Source organism: Eulemur rufifrons, chromosome 2, assembly GCF_041146395.1.
Source record: "Eulemur rufifrons isolate Redbay chromosome 2, OSU_ERuf_1, whole genome shotgun sequence".
Taxonomy (NCBI): domain Eukaryota; kingdom Metazoa; phylum Chordata; class Mammalia; order Primates; family Lemuridae; genus Eulemur; species Eulemur rufifrons.
In genome coordinates this window covers 81,753,945-81,776,538 of record NC_090984.1, presented here as the reverse complement: position 1 = coordinate 81,776,538, position 22,594 = coordinate 81,753,945, and the positions used below count along the sequence as shown (strand labels likewise).

Below are 22,594 nucleotides of genomic sequence, written 5' to 3'. Positions count from 1 at the left end.
CGCAGGGTGAGGGTGAGGACTGACCGGCAAAGAATAAAAGGGAACCTTGTGGGGTAATGGCCATGTTCTATGTCTTCATAGGGTTTGGGGCTACATGGGCATATGCATTTGTCAAAAATCAGTAAATGCACATTTAAGGTTTGGACATTTTATTGTATGTAAATTTTATCTAAAAAACCTAAATACTGACCTATATATAATAATGATATATATTAAAATACTTAGGGGAAAGTGTACTGATGTCAGCAATTTACTTTGCAATGCATCAAAAATAAGATGGAGTGATGAATGACAAGAGATGAGCAGATGGAGACACAAGTGATAAAGCAAGAATATTAATGTTAATGGTAGAATCTAGGTAGTGGGTACCCAGGTATACACTATAAGATTCTTTTAACTTTGCTGCATGCTTGAAAAACGTCATAGTAAATGTAGGGAAAAAGAGATTATAAGATAGAAATCACAGCAAAAGTTATCTGACATTTTAAATACTGTAACATGTAAAGTTTATAATCATAATATTAAACAGTGTCTGTTCTTAAAAGAATAAAAATAATTATATTCTAAGGAAAATGCAGCAAAGTAGCTTCAGAGAAAAGTAGCCTGTGTAGTTTGGTACCCAAAGCACTGAGGTTGGAATGGTCACACCATAGCATTTTTTAACTGGTTCATATTTAGAGTACTTAATAACAGAAATGAAAATAGCAAACACCACTAAATAAAAACACAAAGTGACAGAAGCACAGAAACAAGAAAACTTTTTAAAATATGCATATCTTACATACCTGGTTGTACATATATCTCAACATGAAGTCCATCAGGAATGATTTTCCTTTTCTAAATGCTCCAGCAACAGATACAGCAACAACCTCCTTGTCTCTGACAGCCTCTGAGAGAAGGATCCGATTTAGTGCGGTTTCATCTAACTCAAAGGAATGATCATCTTTGACAATGAGGACTTGGACTGGTCCTGCTTTTTTCACTGGCTCTTCCTCTTCTGAGCTCCATTCGTATGCCTTTTCTGAAAATCCACCTGTTGAACAAAGCAATAACTGGTTCAGCTAATCATCTCAAAGTGCCAAGAAATGTTCTATGTACCTCTTAACTCTCAAACATCTGATGCAGGAGCACAGTGGAATTAGAATAGTTTTAGCTTTAGTTCACACCTTCTCCATCCCCTAGAAATAGCTTACTTATATAAAGGATCCTTGCAACACTTCTTAAAGGAGAACATACATAGGAGGAAATATGCAGAAGGGCTCAGAATCACAGATTCTCAAGAATGCTATTAGTAACGGACTATAGAAATGCTCCCTGAAAGTATAGTCTTAAGAATGCTATTAGTATTAATATTATTATAGATAAGGAAACTAAAGTCGAAGATGTACTGACCTTGCCCAAGAGAAGGAAACGGGATTTAGAAGGAAAGAAATGGTAGACCTCCTGATATAGTATTTTTCTTTCTCATGTTTTTTATTTAATCCTTATAATGTTCCAGCAAAGTATTTATTATTATATGTATTTTTGACATGAGAAAATTAAGAATCTAATTAAGTTTCACACCTACTAGAAAGTGACAGATTCAAGTTCACATAGATGGTAACTGTCTACCTGGGATTAGATTGTAGGTACCTAAACTTTTATCCCAACTCTTTCTACCAGTTTAATATTCTGTCTCTTTAGTGGTAATTCCTCAGTACATTACAGTTTTTGTTGCTAACTATGGTTCACTTGTTTTAATTATATTTTTCTAGCTCTTACTTGGGTAAAGAACTGTAATTGACTTCATATATTGATCTAATATTGAAACATTTGCTAAATTCTATTATTTCCTATAAATTTTATGTAGATACTTTTGGGTTTTTTTTTAATGTGGAAACAGAAATACGATTTTCAAATAATGACAGTTTTATTTCCAACTCCTAAATCTTGATGTATTTCTTTTCTTTTTCTTAAATTAGTAGACATTCAATGCAATGCTGAATAAAAGGTGTGATAATGTACATAACTCCTGATTTCAGTAGGCATGACTTCCTGATTTTAAAGGGAGTGTTTCCAACATATTCCTATTTGGGGTCACATTTGCTTACAGTTTGGTTTGGTTTGGTTTAGTAGATATACTTTTTCTTATCAGATTAAGGAAGTTCTCATCTAGTTTACTATGAGTTTCTAAAAATCACAAATGGATAATAAATTTTATCAAATGTCTTTCGTGCATTTATTGAGATGATCATATGGTTTTTCACCCTCTAACTTCTCAATGTAGTGAGTAATTCACCTTAGCATTTTTAAATGAACCTAATAATTTCAGGGTACAGTACAACGTTGGATTCAGTTTGCTAAAATTTTCTTTAAGAAGCATGCATCTATATTCATGAATAATTTGAGTCTATGATTTTCTTTCTCATTTTATCTTTGACTGGTTTTATTATCAAAGTTACAGGAACTTTATAAAAATGAATTAGCAAATTCTTCCTTTTCTGTTTTCAGGAAGAGATTGAAATTTTGATATTTACCAGAAAAACTGTATGGACCTGGTGTTTTCTTTTTATTGATTTTTTTTTTTTTTTTAAGAAATGGAGTCTCTCTTGTCACCCAGGCTGGAGTGCAGTGGCGCAATCATAGATCACTCTAACCTCAAACTCATGGGCTCAAGTGATCCTCCCACCTTAGCCTCCCATGTAGCTGGGACTACAGGCGTGCACCACCATGCCCTGCTAATTTTTAAATTTTTTGTAGAGACGAGGTCTTGCTATGTTGCCCAGGTTGGTCTTGAACTCCTGGCCTCAAGTGATTCTCCTGCCTCAGCTTCCCAAAGAAATTACAGGTATTAGCCACTGTGCCTGGCCTATTAACCTCAATTTCCTTAATAGTTATGGTACTTTAGTTATATTAGTACTAATAAAGCTTGATATTTTTTCTTGAGACATTTGGTTCCTTATATCTTTCTAGGAATTTTTTTTCATTGTCTAAAATGTCAGAAAAAAAGAAGATTTGAACAGTATCATTAGCCTGACCTATCTGATATCTATTAATTACAGAACTACACATTCTTTTTAAGTAGATATATGGGACATTTACCAAATAGACCATGCACTGGTTCATAAATCAGATCTTGCCAAGCTTCCAAGTATTATAATAATAAATAATATGTTCTCTGATCATAGAGGAATCAAACTAGAAATTAGTAACTCTGATAAAGTTCAGTCTTTCTAGTAATTAAAGATATACTAATCAAAAGGAGGTAACCTTCCTGAATCAAGGACTGGGGTTGGGGAATAGGGAAGATAAACTTTTTGGCTATCATAACTGGTAAAAGTCAAACATGTATACATCCTCAGTATTTGAAACAGTGAAAAACATGTAAAAATACAAGTACCTTTTAATAAAACAATTCCACATCCAAGAATTTATCCTAAGAAAGTTATCAGGACTGTGCACATGTATTTATCTACATAAAGGTTCATAACAGGATTATTTGTATAGTAGCAAATTGGAAACAATCTAAATGCCTAACTGTAGAGTCTGTAAATAAATTATGTCACAGCTATATTATACAAAATATGCAGCCATTTGAAATCACGTTATGGAAAAAACCTAATCATAAGAAAATATGTTCACATATTTTAAGAAAAAAAGCAGATGGGAAGTATATAAGAAAAACAAATACACATGCATTTACAGTCACTGAAAAAAGTCAGTTTTAAAAGTAGTTGGCTTCTAAAGAATTATCTGGTTCTTTAATCATCTTTGAGAGAGCTATTCTGAAAATGGATGGTTACTCTTTGTGCTGAATATCGTCTGTGTCATATCTCCACCATTCTAAGCGCTTCTCTAATATTGCAGAGACTGTGGAAACTACAATACTACAATTCTTACAATCCTGTCTTAGCAGAGTTATGATTTAGGTTTTGCCAATGAAAGGTACTCATGATATTTGGAAGAAAGAATGAAAGAAAAGCCATTATTGTCTTCTAACAGAAAGAATAGATATATGAGTGGATAGCAGCCATGAGACTTGCAGCTCATGCTGAAGGTAGAGAATGACACCAACTCATGGACGATAGCTATCACTTTGACCAGATGATCAGGTACTTGGAAGAAGTACGTGGGTAGAGCTCTGAAATGGGCATAGATTGTGAGGGTATTCAGTCCTATGTGAATGTTCACTAAAGGACATTCGCTGCTGAGGAGGCTCTCAGTAACAAGGTGCATAAGATGACTCATTTTGTGGACGTCAGTCAGACTCCTTTCCCAGCCATCCCTGCTGAGTGGGCCCACAAACTAAATCAGCAAAAGAAATATGAAGCATCTATATTAGTATCAGACAATAGACTTTGGGGAAAAAAGCATTAGTCAAGATAAAGAGGCTTATGACATAAAAATAAAAGGCTCGATTGATCAGGAAGCTGTAACAATTCCACATTTGCATGTACTTAACAATGCAGCTCAAAAGTCTGTAAGCAAAGTTTGACAGAACAGAAAGGGAAATTGACAAATCCACTGGCATATTTTTTGACATATCTGAGACCTTTAAAATATCTATCAGATATCACTATCTGGTAGATAAAGCAGTCCAAAATAAGAGTATGGAAGATATGAACAATACATTTTAGTAAGTTTGAGCTAATGGACGCATGCTTTTCAAGTGCAGATGTAACATTTGTAAAAATTTAAAATGTACTAGGACATAAAGTAAATTTCAACAAACTTCAAAGCAAAATTCTGTAAACATAAATTGCCCAATATAGCCAGTAGCCACATGTGACTATTTAAATTTAAATTAATCAAAAAATTAAATATTTGGTTCCTCATTCTCATTTCATGGCTCAATAGTCACATGTGGCTAGTGGCTACCATACTGAACAGTGCACATGTAGAATATTTCCATAACCATAGATAGTGATGCGGTTATACAACATAGATTCTGTCTAGAATAAAATTAAGCATGAAATCAATAACAAAAATATAATTTAGAAAAATCCATACTTTCTCTAGAATCATGGGTTTAAAAAAGTCACTATAGATACTTAGAATATGTAAAACTGAACAAGAATAAATCTACATATCAATGTATATAGGATACAGTAAAACTGATATGTAGTGTTAAATGCATACATTAGAAAAAGAAGAAAAGCTGAAAATTTATGAGCTCAGCATTCAACTTTTTAAGCTAAAAAAAATAAAAATATAGAATAGGCGGGCGCGGTGGCTCACGCCTGTAATCCTCAAGGTCAGGAGTTTGAGACCAGCCTGAGCAAGAGTGAGACCCAGTCTCTACTAAAAAAATAGAAAGTAATTAACTGGACAACTAAAAATATATAGAAAAAAATTGGTGGCACATGCCTGTAGTCCCAGCCACTCGGGAGGCTGAGGCAGGACGATGGCTTGAGCCCAGGAGTTTGAGGTTGCTGTGAGCTAGGCTGACACCACGGCACTCTAGTCCGGGCAACAGAGTGAGACTCTGTCTCAAAAAAAAAATATATATATATATATATATATAGAATAAACCCAAAGAAAGTACAAGAAGGTAAGAATAGAGATGCACAGAAATTAAGTAAATAGAAAAGAAAAAAAAGAAACTATACAATAAAAGATGTAATAAGGAAGACAAAAATAAACAAAATTAATCAGAAAACATAACAGAAAACTTAGAATAACCTTATACCGAGTTGATGAAATGGACAGATTCCAAGAAAACGGTAAATGACTAAAACTGACTCAAGAAGAAACAGAAAACTTTATTCTATAACCAAAACAGAAATTGAATCAACAGTTCAGAACCTTATTATAAAGAAAACAGCAAGTCCAGGTGGTTTAATAGACTACTTTATTAATATAAATAGACTAGATTATTCTAATTTTACGTCAACTCTTACAGAGAATAGAAAAAAGAAAACAAGGAAATATTTCCTACTCATTTTATAAAGTTAGTATAACCTTGATACCTTGATACCAAAGTCAGATAAAGAAAGCGCAAGAAAGGAAATTTAGTTGTAAACATGCTTGCAAATATCCTAATCAAAAGACCAGCAAACCCAGCAATGTATCAAAAAGGTAATACAGCATGACTAGTGTGGGCTTATTCCAGGAATGCAAGATCACTTCAACATAGGAGATCAATTCATGTAATTAAACATATTAACAAGTTAAAAAAGAAAAACTATATAATTATTTCCATGAATGTAGAAAAATTTATTGTTAAAATTCAATATCCAGTGATTTTTTAAAAAAACTATTACTTACGAATAAAGGAAAAATCTGATGAAGTCTTTTAAGATCTGATGAAGTAAGACAAAAATACTGAGAAGAGTTCTGGGAAGAACTCTGGAGTCTAACTAATGAAGGCTTGCAACTTCCAGGTATAAACTTGGCAGTAAATTGCAGTTAATTTCAGTCAATTTTAGCTCTTAGCTCAGCCGCATCTACCCATATCCCAGCCTCCAGCCACATGTGTTCCTGGAGCAGCTTGCATGCGGATTTTGGGAACCAGGGTGGGCAACGAGGACCTTGTACTCCAAAATTTGGGTATCTGTATTCTGATTGCTTCTTCTGATCATGGAAGTACAGACACAGGTGGACAGTCATTGTTGCACATCTCCCCTCACTGATGAAATCCCCTCCCACTCTAGCTTAGGTGACTTCCAGAGGATTTAAAGGGCCAGTGCACTCCCTTCATTTTTCCCTTTTTCCTCTTTTGGAAATCAGACACTGAAGACTAGGAAATTCAAAAACAACTGCATATACAGGGAAAATCAGTTACTACACATGCCCAGAGAAAGGTACAGGCTCAGAAAAGATCTGAGAAGACCTCAAGTTTACATCTTAGGCTCATCCTTGACCTGGAAACAGCCTACAACAATTAAAACAAAAAATAGCAAACCCTGGGGAAGGGGGAGAATATGACTTCCAGACTTAACACATTATTAGATTCAAACATCCAGTTTTCAACAAATCACAAGCCATACAAAGAAATAAGAAAGTATGTCCCATTTAAAGGAAAAAACGAAACAGAAATTGTCCCAGAGAAAGGCAAGATAGCAGTCCTACTAAACAATGACTTTAAAACAACCATTTAATAGATATTCAAAGAACCAGCAGAAGCCATGGAGAAAGTAAAGAAAATGATGTATGAACAAAATAGAAATTTCAATAGAGATAAAAAACCTAAAAAGAAACCGAAAAGAAATTCGAAAGATGAAAAGTATAATAACTAAAACGAAAAACTCATTAGAGGGATTCAAAGGCAGACAGAAGAAAAAAATCAGCAAACTTGAAGATAGGACAATAAAAATTATTGAGCCCAAGGAATAGAAAGAAAAAAATATTGAAGAAAAATGAAGTGAGCGTAAGGGGTTTGTGGGACAACATCACGTGAACCAACATACACATTGTAGGGGTTCCAGATAGAGAAGAGAGAAAGAAAGGGAAAGAGAGATCATTTGAAGAGTAATGGCTGAAAAATTCCCAAGTTTGAGGAAAGATATGAATATAAACATCCAAGGAGTTCAACAAATTCCCAGTAGGATGAATTCAGAGACCCACATTGAGACACATTATAATCAAACTGCTGAAGGCCAAAGGCAAAAAGAAAATTTTGAAAACAATGGAAGAAAAATGACTCATCAGATACAGAGATTGTCAATAAGATTATCAGCAGATTTCTCATCAAAAACTTCAGAAGCCAGAAGGTAGTGGGGTGACATATTCAAAGTGCTAAAAGAAAAAAAACCCAAGAATCTTATATCTGGAAACCCTGTCCTTCTAAAGTAAGGGAGAAATTAAGACATTTCCAGGTAAACAAAAACTGATAGAGTTCATTGCCACTAGACCTGCCCTGCAAGAAACACTGAAGTTAGTCCTGCATGTTGAAATTAAAGGACTACTAAACAGTAACTTGAAGCTATATGAAGAAATAAAAATCTCAGCAAAGGTAAATACATGGGCCGTTGTAAAAGTTAGTATTATTTTAATAATAATTTGTAACTTCATTTTTATATCCTATATGCTTTAAGAGACTAATACATTTAAAAAAAACAATTATTGGTCTAAAAGCTAGTATTATTGTCACTGTGGTTTATATCTCCACATTTTGTTTTCTACATAATTTAAGAAACTAATGGATTCTAAGAAATAATTTTTGGACACATAGTATATATAAAGATGTAATTTTGTGATACCAATAACTGAAAGGGGGGAGGACGGAGATGTAAAGGAGCAGAATTTGTGTATGCTATTAAAGTTAAGCTGGTATAAATTGAAATTATAGTGTTACAACTTTAGAATGTTAAATGTAATCCCCATGATAACCACAAAGAAAATAGCTATCAAATGTACACAAAGGGAAATGATAAGTGAATAAAAACATTACAAAAATCAACTAAATACAAAAGAAGATAGTAATGAAAGAAATGGGGGTGGGGGAAGCTATAAGACATATAGAAGATGAATAGCAAAATGACAGAAGTCCTCCTACCTTATCAGTAATTACTTTAAAATAGATTAAATTTTCCGATCAAAAGACAGAGATTGGCAGAACTGATTTTAAAAACATGATCCAACTATATGCTATCTACAAGAGCTTCACTTTAGATCTAAAGACACAAACAGATTAAAAGTGAAAGGATGGAAACAGATATTCCATGTAAATGTAAACCAAAAGACAGCAAGGGTGGCTATACTAATATCAGACACAACAGACTTTGAATCAAAGGCCATTTTTTTTTTTTTTTAGGAATGAGGTCTCACTGTGTTGTCCAGGCTGGAATGCAGTGGCTATTCATAGGCACAATCATAGCACACTATAGCCTTGAACTCCTGGGCTCAAGCAGCCCTCCTGCCTCAGCCTTCTGAGTAGGTGGGAATACAGGCATGTGCCACTGTGCCTGGCTAGGACATTATATATTAAGAAAAGTTTCAATAGAGCAATTGAATAAATAGCAATGATAAACATCTATATACCTAATAACACTATCAAAATATATGAAGCAAGAATTGACAGATTTGAAAGAAGAAACAGTTCTACAATAATGGAGACTTCAATATCCTACTCTCAATAATAGAAAGGAAAGGAAAGATGGATATGCAAGGAAATAGAGGACTCGAACAACACAATGTACCAACTTGATCTTACCGACAAATACAGATACTCCACCCAACAACAGAATACTTATTGTTCTCAAGTGCACATGGGACGTTCTCCAGATAGACCATAGTATTAGGCCAGTTTTAATACATTTTAAAAGATGGATGTAACACAAAATATCTTTTGCAACCACAGTGGGACAAAGTTAGAAATCAGCAACAGAATTAAAACTGGAAAAAATTCACAAATTTGTGGCAATTAAACAACATACTCTTAAAACAACAAATGGATCAAGAAGAAATCACAAGGGAAATTAGAATATTAAGTACAAATCAAAACTACAATGAGATACCATGTCACACACATTAGAATAGTTACTATTTAAAAAACAAAAATAACAAGTGTTGGCAAGGATGTAGAAAAATTGAAACCGGTGTATATTATTGGTGAGAGTGTAAAATAGTACAGCTGCTATGGAAAATAATATGGTAGTTCTTCAAAAAATTAAAAATAGAATTACCACGTGATCCAGCAATTCCACTTCTGGGTATATATCCAAAAGAATTGAAAGCAGGATCTCAGAGAGATATCTGTACACTCATGTTGATAGAAGCATTATTCACAATAGCTAAAATGTGAAAGCAACCAAGTGTCCATCAACAGATGAATGGATAAGCAAAATATGGTATATACATACAATGCAATGTTATTCAGTCTTTAAAAGGAAGGAAATTCTGCTACAACATGGATGAAACTTGAGGACATTTTTCTAAGTGAAATAAGCCAACCACAAGAAGACAACTGTATCATTCCACTTATATAAAGTACCTAAAATGGTTAAATCATAGCAAAAGTAGCATGGTGGCTGCTAGGAGCTGGGGGAAGGAGGGATGAGGAGTTATTGTTTAACTGGTACAGAGCTTCCGTTCTGCAAGAAGAAGAGTCCTGGAGATCGATGGTGGTGATGGTTACACAACAATATGAATATCTTATTATCACTGAACTGTACACTTCAAAATGCTTAAGATGGTAAAATTTGTTACATGTATTTTACCATAATAAATTAATTGAAAAAGATGAAGTACAAAAATCTAAAACTGGATAATATACAAGAGTATTTTATAACTTGGAGGTAGGGGAAGATTTTTTAAAATACAAAAATATAAACCATAACGGGAAATATTGATTAAATTGACTATGTTTAAGAGTCTGATTATTAAAATATACCATAAAGAGAGGAAAGTCATGTGGCACAAAGTGGCAAAAGAGATCTGTAAGACAAATAATCAACAAAGGATTTATATCTAAAATATGTAAAGAATTTGTACAAAGCATGATGAAAAAGATAACCTAATAAAAAACTGGCAAAGGGCAAGCAGGCATTGAGATCAAAATATGAAAGGCCAATAAATATATGAAAACATGCTCACAACTCACTGGTAATCAGTGAAACGCAGATTGAAACCACGATGAGATATCATTTCACACCTATTATAATACCAAGTGTGGGTAAGGTTGTGTAGTGAACAAAATATTTTGGGGAAAAAATGCAGAGTCTCTAGATGCCCTTTATATTAGGTTTTTAAAAATGTAAAACTAAATAATATATTATTTAGGTATATATTTATTTATAGTAAAACTATAAAAATGATCAAGAGAATGAGAAACACCAAATTTATAAAAGTGTTTACCTTTGGATGTTGCCATTAAGGAGGGGCACACAAGGAGTGACAAAATATTGGTAAAGTTCTATTTCTTCAGCTGGGGAAAGGGGGACAGAGGTGCTCATGATTATTCTTTTTGAAATCGAACATGTATGTTTTAAATGTTCTTTTGCATATAGGTATGTTTCATAAAAATTTTTTATGTAAAAGAGGAAGAGCCTCCAAATCTAAACCTTCTTATGACCGAGAGTATATTATAGTGGATCATTTCCCTGATGATCATAGGTTCTGGTTACAGTCTAGCCACCAGTTCTAAAGATAATAAAGCCTGCAGAGTTTGAAATGGAGCAAAGGCGTAACTCAGGAATCATCAAGACAAGGTATAAGCAGATGCTAAATATGAAAAATATATATCCATAAGAGGAATGTATTTGAAAAAAGATGAAGGAAGGCAAATTGAATTTGAAAAACATGGGGGAGGAAAACCTACAGTACATGTGATACATGCAGTACATGTCATACAGTACATGTATGACCCAGCAGAAATTTTTTTTGTTTGTTTTAGGAGGTTGTGATATTTAAAAAATGAGGTAACTAAAAGGGGGCAAATAGTCTCATTTCAAGAAAAAAAGAATAAAGCATCAATTGGAAAAGATCGAGAGGTAATTATACTAAAGATTATTTTTAATCTTTCCCCAAAAACAAAACCAGAATGCTAAAAATTAATTTTCTACAAGTGCCTTTTCACAAATGGACATTTCCTACACTTACTGTGAAGCTAAGATAGTTTTTTTTTTTAAAGGCAGGCAAAGCTGACACTGCAGTGCAAACATTATTTTTCTAGAGCAACATTATGTTGTCAGTTTTTGTTATATTGCAGAAAACTCAAATTCCCATGTGATATTCCAAGTTTTTAAGCAATTTAATTAACAAAAACAAATAAACAAAATGTGCACTTCTGTTTTGTCTCTGTAGTACTTAAGCTCTAGCCCAGCACTGAAAGACTGCTTTCTGGGCTACTGTTTCTGATACTCATCTGTCCCCTTTATTTTCCACACTAGCACATTCTTTGCCCGCATTTCCAGTCCAAGGTGATCAAGTTGATAGAGCATTGATTCCTTACACCAGCTTAATCCTAGATAGGCTTGTTGTGGCACTTTTGGACATACTATTCTAGTTCTTTGCCTTCATCACATGGACTGTGGAAGCAAACTACCCTGAATTGAAATCCTAGATCTGTAACTTACACATTATGGTACCTCTGGCAATTTACTTATGCTCTCTGAATCTCAGATTCCTTAAACATTAAAATAAGAATAATAATGCCTACCTATGAGGAGTTGACTATTAAATGCTTAAATTTATTCAAACATCTTACGTGAAGATTTAGGAACAGGTGGTGGGATTCTCAGTTCTACTCACAGAGCTGCTTCCCAGTTGTATCTCTGGGTATGATCCTCAAACACCACCCCCAGCTCTGATTCAGCAGAGATGCTTTTTTGTTTTCTAGTTTCCATGGCTCCTGCAAAACTTAACAGGTCTCTGGCTTCTAGAATAAAAATAATGCCTGTTATATGGTCCTACAGGGTTATTATCAGAATTTTAGCTCTCATACTGATTTTGCAAATATCTTTCTTTTTGTTTTCTTAAAAATCACCATATTTTCCAATTCTAGATTGTCTACCTTGATCCCCTGCCATTTTCTTTCCAACTTGCCTGAAAAATATTTATTTAGCTAGATGGTAAGGTCAGTTTACCATCTTCTTTTTTAAACTATCACTACAGTTTTTTTCTCATCAGAGACCTCTGGTTTCCACAAGGGCCATTTTCTCTATTATCCTCACACCCCACCCCATTCTCTTATCAAAACCTTCTACAACATCATGTTATAGAAAATAAATTAGGAAAAACCCTAAGTTCTAATCTCAAATCTCTAATTTACCAAATATATGACTTTCACCAAGTCATTTAACCTACCCAAGACTTAGTTTTTTCATCTGCAAAACAGGGAATAATATGTTCTAACACATATAATTAGTTAAAAGGCTGAAGACCAAATGTAGTAATGCAGACTAATGTGCCTTGAAAACTGTTGTTCTACACAACGCAGAGGGTATTATCCATTCAACAAAGAGGCAGTATGGAATAGAGGTAAAGATGATAGAGTTCAAAGTCAAATTGCCAGAGCTGGATTCCTGGCTCTATCATTTACTAGCTCTACCTTTTAATATGTAAAATGAGGATTATAGTACCCACCTTATATGGCAATACTCAGTGGCGATTGTTTTTGTTAAACACCTATGTGTTTTGCATCCTACTAGGTGCTGGTAACAAAATGAAATCAAGACAGACGTGGCTTACATCTTTGCCAAAACCTCTATTTCCTACTACAAATGCTATATTTTCTGTTATTTATGTCATATATACTTTACAGCAAAGAAAAATCTAAATAGCAAAGCATTTCTATAGAACATCAAGATAACACTCCACAATTCCACTATTTCTTTCTGTAAAAATTTCCAGTGAATACTACAGTGACTCCAGTATTTGTCTTCCTAATCCATCACTCGAGTTGAAAGTTTCCTGGTAACTACTGCGTAAACTATCTGGAATATGTTTCTATCAAACATAAATAATCTAAGGTAGTGTTTCTCAAAGTAACATCTGAGATTGAGATGCTTCTCAATCACCTAAAATGCTAGTTAAAAGGCAGATTCCTAGGCCCTATTTCAGATCTATTGATTCCAAAGCTCTGGCTGGAAGATGTGTGAGTCTGCATTTCTGATAAGGTCCCAAGGTAATTTTTATGCAAATCTCATGTGAGGACCACATTCCCAAGAGAAAATACCTCTACTATATAAGAAGTCTATAACCAAAGGAAGTACCAAACAATAATGATCCAAACCTGTCACAGAAAAATTTAATCTTCACAATAAATTTTCACATGCCTCTCTTAACAGAGTGGAGTCAACAATCCATGCAGATTAAGACCAAAACTAACTTGAATATATTCACCTTAACTGTGAGTGTTCAAGAAATTCATATTCTAGAGGCCAAAGGAAAGGGTGGGAAGGGAACACTCTGAAAATGCTCACTCAGATTTCAGAAGAAGCTAAGAAAATGGTGTTATTGCAATAGTCATATCTACTAAAATTGGGGTTTGATGATCTCAGAAAATGGAACCACTTTCTCAGCCAACTACTGAAGGACCTACCTGTTCCAACTCTCCACAAACCTTGGCCAATGTTTCAGATGTAAACCTTGCCTATTGGAGGTCAGGTCGATCCTGTGACCCTCAGAACAATCAGAGGCAAGGAGATATACAGTCTTTTGATAAAAGTAAACTGAGACAACCAATTAAAATTTACCTTTATGCCTCTTGGTCAGATAGACAGTTATAGAAGAGATCTCACTGAGATATGGAACAGAAAATCAAGCAGCTCTGGACTTCTAGTGGGTGTGAACTTTCCAAATAATAATGCAAAGCTAATTAACAAAATATTTCTCTACCCACCAAGCTACAGTGGCTTGGGACCCGCTCTGGTTCAAATAATAAAATGCCTTAGAAGGCCTTCTTTCCTAAGATGCTGGTGAGTTTAGCACTGTGACTGCAAGAAATCACATGCCTATGGAGAAAAGACGCCCAACCTGCCCACACTAACCGTCCAGAACCAGGTCTGGAGCAGCAGAGCGGGCGGGGTCGCGATTTCTCCCGCATCACTGCGTTCGCTCTTCTCCGCCTGCGTGAGCACCGCCCACCCACTCGCGGCGTGAACCCACTGGGCCTAGCCTCTCTTTTCCCCTCCCCTCGGCCTGGTGCTGAATCATGAGCCCAATATCTCTAAAAGGTAAAATCAAAGAACAAAGCCACCCTTGGGGCTGGTCTGAACGGGGTACCAAGTCGGGGTGGGGCAGAAGGCTGGAAAACACAACTTCGCTCTCCTTCTTCCCAAATTCCCACACCCAACCCCCAAATTAAGACAAGTACTGCAGCGCTCGGGGACTCCCAAGAGGGTGCCCCTTCTCCTGGTTGCTCGGGTCTGCAGCGCGGGGTCGGGGAGCCGGCGCGCTCTGCCTCATTGTTCCAACGCGCCGCCCGCCCGCCGGGAGCCGGCGCCCTGCACTGCCGGCGAGCTCGCAGCTCCGGGGGAAGGGGCTTGGGGGTTCCGCCTGTTCTAGATCACCGACCCCTCGCCCCTCTCGACCGGGTAACAACAGCCCCCTGCCCACCCTCACCGCCTTCCTTCCAACCGATCGCTAAGGCGGAACCCACGAGTCCCCGGAGGCGCCCAGTGGGTGCTGTCCAAATGCTGGGAGGAGGCGGGCGGGGGATGGGGGAAAAGAAGCCGGAGGCCCGGCCTGAGCGAAGCTGCAGCCCTCGCCCCGACAGCGCGATTCGGTGACGTGGGTACCGCTGGGTCATGGTTCCTCCGGCCCAGCAGGGAGCAGCTCGGCAGCGGCCCATCTCCCAGCCGCGGACGCAGGCACCGAGCCGCCCTCGGCCCTCCTTGTCTCCAGACGCAGAGCGCTGAGGACCAGACCCCGTGCAGGCTGCACAAGTTACCATTTGCTACTCACCCCAACTGTTTCTGTCCCTGCGGTTCTTGGCCATGGTGGTCCGGGGACTGGTGGCGGTGAGGCGCTGTCACTGCGCTCGCTGTCTTCTCCCGGGCCGCAGATCGCTGGCGGTGGGAGGCTCTGTGCCCGCGCTGGGCGCAGTTCGCTCAGACTCTGAGGATGTTGCTGTGGCGCTGGTGGGAAGGAGTGGGGAGGAAAAGGGAGGAGAAAGCGGATGAACCAAGCTCAGCATCACAAGCTCGAGTTCACACAAATACCAGCGTCACACCCTCCCTACCTCAGCCCACCCCCAGAGCGTCAAGACAGTGACAGACGATGTACTGCAACATTTTCGATGGAAAACACACACAAATAAACAGCACCGCCCCCCACCCCCGCACACACTCTCTCAAAGAATTTAACAGCTTTATCTAGTCACAGAAATACACACGACAATATACTGCATTTTTCTTGATATTCAAATACCCGTTTCCTAGAACGGTTACACAGTCGAACAAACAAGCTGACAACATTTATGTAGCCAAAGTAGTTAAAATGATCTGCATTTATCTACCAGGCACCATTTTTTTTTTTTTTCCATTTTAAAAGCAAGGTCATGTTAGTAAGGAAGGTATTATGTATTTTTGTATATGTATGCTGAGCAGGTCTGTCTTTAAATTAGGATAGCAAAATTTATATAAAGAAGAGCAAGATAAACAAAAGCTAAAGATTCATCATAATCTGTAATTCAATGTCCAGTAGGCGAAATTTCCCACTAGATTTGCAGAGATAAAGTCTGGATTTATCCAATAGCAAATATTTGAAGTAAAATCATACTACATAGTCTGGGATGGGCCTTGGCAGCCATAAAGGTTGCAGACAATTTTGAACAAAAAGCAAGGCAAAAAAAAAAAAAAAAAGAAAGAAAGAAAGAAAGAAACCTCACACAAAAAACCCAAACAAACCAACCTTAAAAAAATATTCTTCCTCTCTGCCTAAAAACTTAGTTTTCAGTATCCTAGAAACACTGTCCCTTCATGCTACCTGACCTTCAAGATACCATCATCCCATACCTCACCTCCTCACAGTTTTCTCTTGCATTTGGCTGTTGGTTGTTAGGAGATCACTGCTAGCATCTTAATTACCAGATCCACGGTCTCTATGTATTCCCCATCTAAGCAACTCCCCACACTACACTCTGTCTGTGTAATTTACTGTGATGGCTTCAGACAGGACCTCCACGCTGATGATTCTCAATCCATATTTCCAGTCTTCTGCTTTCTTAAGGACAGAGAATCATCCTACCAGACCTGAGTTTATAACTGCCTGAGGTTATCCCCACTTAGCTTTCCTTCTGACACTTCAAAATCAACATGTCTGAAACCAAACCTTTCACCCACCACTGCCAAATCTTATGCATTCCATTTTTCAGTTAGTGGCCCTAGTGATCTCAGAGCTGTGAACACTGTAAACCAAGTTTACATTATGGTTTGAAGGGGGGCTGTGTTCAATAGAGTTACATTCCCCAAATGCTAATGAAACATGAGACAGAAATGATCTCACCTCTATGAACCAAATTCATAGAACAAAAAGAAGGATGTTCTATGTGAATTATTTTTAAAAAGATTCAATAAATAACTGTATATATATTTTTGTACTGTTGGCTAAGAACTTTTCATCCAATGATTTTAGCATCCATTGATATCTTTGTCTGAATTAATTTTACATTAGTAATTTATAAATGGGGATTTTAAAATAATTATAGTATCTCTTTTATATGTTACATTTAGTAGCTGGCATTCCCTCTCCCACCTTTGTTTGCTGAGTACCACTGTGGAGTCATGGAATCTGAAAAAAAAAAAAATGTTATTGTCCATTACCATCTTTATTTTTTTTTAATGCTCAAATTGCCCTAAATATGGCCAATGGGAGCCCCTTTGAATCACTCCTTGTTCTTTTTAACATGTCTATATTTGTCTTTAAGCATTTCTTTGTTTTCTGGCACAAGGAAATGTTTCAGGTTTCCGTTTTATTTTCCCTATCTTAGAACTAAAATTAGTCATTTCTCCAAGAATTTCTAGCTCCTTTTAATGAGAGAAGGCATTTACAATAGAAACCAAGATCTGGGTGCTAGTTGTGCTCACTGCTGGTAGTAGTGTCACTGTTTCTAGATTCATTCAGTGGACATTGCTAAAACATTTTTTGTTTAAATCATGAGTTTAGTCTACTCTGAAAAAATACTTTCAACAATTGAAAATACAAATATACAGGGTTGTTTATTGCTAGTTTTTTTTTTTGTAATTATAAAATACTGGAAACAAACTAAATGGCCATATATAGAAGAACAGTTGAATACACTATAATACATCTGAACAATGAAACACTATGTAGTTGCAAAAAAGAATACAGAAGATCTTCATAAACTGATACAGTGATTTCTAGACTACACTGTTAACTGGGGATGAGGTGCAAATAGTGTACCCTTTGTGTAAAAAAAAGATATAAAAATGTAACTGTTTATCTGTGCAAAACTAATACAGCAAGAATAAACCAGAAACCAATAAGATTGGTTACCTACAGGAGATGGGTGGGCATAGGGTGGAACCAATGGGAGAATAGGAATGGGGTAGCAGGAATTAGGGGGACTGATATTTCTTTAAGTGTAACCTTTTTATATAGCTCTGACTCTTAGAACCATGGTAATGTTTCACATTCTCCAAAATAGATAAACAATATAAATTGACCAGATATGGGGACAGCTAAAAATGGAATTATAGTTTTACAAAAGTGAATCTAACTGCATTGCAGGTGAACAACATAAGTCACTGAAGAGTATAGGAAGAAATGAACTAACCTGAGGAACTTTAGAAAACAGTGTCTTGACTGTGTGCTACAAGACTGAAGACAAAAAGAACTATATACAAGTATTATACTCTAGCTCATAATTTCATAATTTTTTTCTTCCAGCATATATGGGTTAGCAATTCTAAAATTACTTTTATGTGTGCACTAGAACTGAAGATTATGCACCATGTAAATATGGTGCATAATTACAGCCAGCTTTCTCACTGTTGGCGATTAAGTTACAGTATGAAAAGGAGGAAAGGAAGGATAGAATGAACCCTGGGGTATTGAATTGAGATCTGAGGTAGCAGAATGATATAATAAAATTATGAATAACCTAATTTTTAAAAATGGTCAAAACATCTAAATGGATACTTCTCCAAAGAATACATACAAATGGCTAATGAGTACATGAAAAGATGCAACATCTTTAGTCATTAGAGAAATGCAAATCAAAACCACAATGAGATACCACTTCATGCCTACTTAGGATGATCAAAAAGACAAGTGTTGGTGAGAAGGTAGAGAAATTGATACCTTCATATACTGCTAGTAAAAATGTAAAATTTGAAAAACAATCTAGCAATTCCTCAAAAAGCTAAAAATAGTTACCATATGACTTAGCAATTCCACTCCTAGATATATATCCCAATGAAATTATAACATAAAGCCAGGCATGGAGGCTCACACCTATAATCCTAGCACTTTGGGGAGACCAAGATGGGAGGATCACTTGGGGCCAGGAGTTCAAGACCAGCCTGGGTGACACAGTGAGACTCCATCTCTACAAATAATTTTTTTTTTAGTCAGCTGAGCATGGTAGTGCATCCCTCTAGCCCCAGCTACTTGGGAGGCTGAGGCAGGAGGATTGCTTCAGCCCAGGAGTTCGAGGTTACAATGAGTTATAATTTCACCACTGCACTCCAGCCTAGGCAACAGAGTAAGACCTTGTCGAAAGGAAGGAAGGAAGGAAGGAATTACAAGATATGTCCACATAAAAACTTGTGTAGGAATATTCATAACAGCATTATTCATAACATCCAAAAGGTGGGAATAATCCAAATAAATAATGACTAGATAAACAAAATGTATATTTATATAATGGAATATTATTTGGTTTTAAAAAGGAATGAACTACTGATAACATGCTACAACATGGCTATATCTTGAAAACATTATGGTAAGTGAAAGAAACTGGCCACAAAGACCACATATTGTATGATTTCATTTATATGAAATTTTCAGAATAGGCAAATTTACAGAGACAGAAAGTAGATTACTTATTGTTTAGGACTGGACGGAAGGAAATTGGAGAGTGCCTGCTAATGAGTATGAGGTTTCTTTCTGAGGCAATGAAAATTTTTTAAAATTGATTGTGAAATCAACTCTACACAACTCTGTGAATATACTAAAAACAACTGAATTGTACAATTTAAATTGGTGAATTGTATGGTATGTGAATTGTATCTCAATAAAGATGTTTTTAAAAAGTCAAAGGTCAAGTTTATTTTATTTTATTTTATTTTTGAGACAGAGTCTCACTCTGTTGCCCAGGCTAGCGTGAGTGCCATGGCGTCAGCCTAGCTCACAGCAACCTCAAACTCCTGGGCTCAAGCAATCCTCCTGCCTCAGCCTCCCGAGTAGCTGGGACTACAGGCATGCGCCACCATGCCCGGCTAATTTTTTCTATATATATATATTTAGCTGTCTATATAATTTCTTTCTATTTTTAGTAGAGATGGGGTCTCGCTCTTGCTCAGGCTGGTCTCGAGCTCCTGAGCTCAAACGATCCGCCCACCTCGGCCTCCCAGAGTGCTAGGATTACAGGCGTGAGCCACCACACCCGGACCAAGTTTATTTTAAATAAGAAAGGAAAAGAAAAAAAGTTATTCCTCCATTTGTACTTTAGTACATTAGATCTTCTCTTTTTCTGCCTTCTTTGAGATGTCTCTGTAAATTATTCCCGCCCCCCAATTATTTTTCTTCCATTGGTTCCTTTACCATGCTCACTTTCTGCCATCATAAGTAAAGGGCTACCTCAATCAGAAGTTTCCTAATAGTTGAGAAGTTGAGAGTTAGAGCACCAATTTGCTCCTTCCCTTTATAACTAGCAATCTTGAAAAAGTATTCATATCAGTTAGAATACATTTGGCTATAACTCAAAATGGCTTAACAAAAGAGGACATTTACTCTCACATAACAATTTGTTTAAAGATAGATTGGTTCTATGGTGGCTAATTCATCAGCTCAACATCATCATGGGCTATATTCATTAGGATATAACTTTGGCTGCTATAAAAAATTTCAGTGGCTTAAATAAAACAAATATTTATCTCTCTCTTATGAAATAATCTGAGCATAAGCCATCCAGAGCTAATATAGTGGCTTCCCAGGCTCTTTATACTTTCTTCTATCCTTTACTTGGGGCTTCCATCATATGATCCAAGACGGCTGCTCTAGCTTGGGCATTCATGTTTTCATTCTAGTCATATAGAAGGGGAGAAAGGGAAGAAGTGAACATATCCATTTTCTCTAAGGGTACAACCCAGAAGGTGCACATATTATCTCTACTCAAATAGCATTGACCTACCATGTCCCACCTTGTTAGTAAATATACCATGTATGCAACTAAAATTTAGGGGTCTAATACTAACAAAAAAGGGAAATGAACCTTGGAAAATAACCAGAAGACTTTGCCACAAGGACCAAGGTTGCACTCTACCATCCTCAGTGTGTTGGCTTATTTTCTAATGCTGGCTCCTCTCACGGTTACTAACAGCATTTGCTATTCCAGTCATCAGAAGCAGGTACTCATGCCTAGAGACAGAAAAAGGCATGTCTGTGTCCTGTGTACCTTGTTCATAGCAAGGAAAATCTTCCTAGAAGCACTCCAGCAGACTTTATCTCTTGTGTCATTGTCCAGAATTATCCAAGCCTAAACCATTCCTTTAACAAGAGGAATGAGCCTAGAGCTAGACCAAAAAAGATTTATCCTCTAAGATGGGGGAATATCTCAGTCTCCCCTTGATAAACATGGTCACTTGGAAAATGTCAACAAAATTATGGCTCTGATAGTAAGGAAAGTAGAGAGAGGATGGTTATTTGGCCTAAGGTGATAATCATAGCTTCCATTTTCCCATTACCCTCTACTAATACTTCATCTGGTGGGGTGACCAAAACTTTACTCTCATAGGCTCCAAGACCTTGGTGGTCTTGTCTTTATTGGATTGCTGCAGTTTCCCATTGTCCAGTAATATTAGACATGTGAATACTAAGAGGCCCCTTAGTGCATAACTAGAGTTCCAGATATTGTCCTCCTTGTCCCCTTGTGGAGCAACAACCAACTTGCTCATGGTAATTAGAATCAATCACCCCAACCAGTACAATGACATCCTCTCTAACTGTTGATTCAGTGGTCTAAAGACCCCAAAATGGCAAGGTAGTTGTTTTGGCTTACTATTTAATAGAACTGTGACTTTGTCATCTGGAGGAAATATCTGTCCTTTAGGCACTAGGGCCATTAAACCACCAAGTCCAATGTTGTAGAGACAAGAATTCTTCAAGAGAGTTATTAGGAATAATCAAAGAGCAACTCCTACCTGTATCCCTTGGTTCCCAGGCTCATGCATTTTGAATATGGAGAGATGGCAACATATAGTGGCTCCTGGGTTAAGTCCGACCTATACCATATCCTCATAGGTTTTTTTCTCAGCCAGCACCACAACTGATTCTTCAGCAGGCCTTTCCTCCATCCTATCAAACTAGCTGCTTCTGAGTGATGATGGATTTGAGGTCAGATCAGTTAATTCCATGGCCATGCCTCTGTTGCCACACTTCCCTCACAGTAAAATTAGTATCTTGCTCAAAGATAATGTTGTTTATGATACATGGTGATGAAAGAAGACATTCTATAAACCCATGAATTGTGGTACTAGTAGAAGCTTTCCAGGTAGGGAAGATAAACCTATTATAAGAATATGTATCTATTCTCATGAGAACAAAGCACTCTTCCCTCCATAATGTAGGGGATCTAGCATAATTAAACTGCCACCAGATGATTGATTGATCTGCCTAGGGAATAGTATCATACTGGGGTCTCTGCAATGGCTTGTGCTTTAAGCAGGTTAAACACTCCACAGTGGCAGTAACTGAATTATCCTTGGCAAGTAGAAGTCCATGTTGGTGAGTCTACTCTTATCCTACATTCCTATTGGCACAAAGAGGTGACTGACATCTACAGGACACATCACCTCGTAGAACTGGCTATTGGAGTGGATGCCTTCCAGTGGGCAGTAACGTGGTTCACAGATATTTTCACATTCTGAGCATTTTAAGAATCCATCCATAATACCTCTCTCACTGACTTTCTTATCTCAAATCTTTTTGTTTCCAGGTCATTGACCAACCTATTAGCTACTGTGCATAAATCAGTATAGATTCATAT

At 36.8% G+C, this 22,594-nt stretch overlaps 1 protein-coding gene across 2 annotated transcripts in view; it reads right to left on the bottom strand.

Annotated features, from left to right (window-relative positions):
* ATL1 (atlastin GTPase 1) overlaps positions 1-15,482 on the bottom strand; it is a 50,689-nt gene extending 35,207 nt beyond the window's left edge. For both annotated transcript variants that reach the window (XM_069486944.1, XM_069486936.1), the window contains exons 1-2: positions 15,328-15,482; positions 786-1,033 (exon numbers count right to left, since the gene is read on the bottom strand). In XM_069486944.1, coding sequence (XP_069343045.1) covers positions 786-1,033; positions 15,328-15,361 — 282 coding nt within the window. In that variant the 5' untranslated portion in view covers positions 15,362-15,482. The remainder of the gene's footprint in view (positions 1-785; positions 1,034-15,327) is intronic.
* Between the last annotated feature and the right edge of the window lie 7,112 nt (positions 15,483-22,594).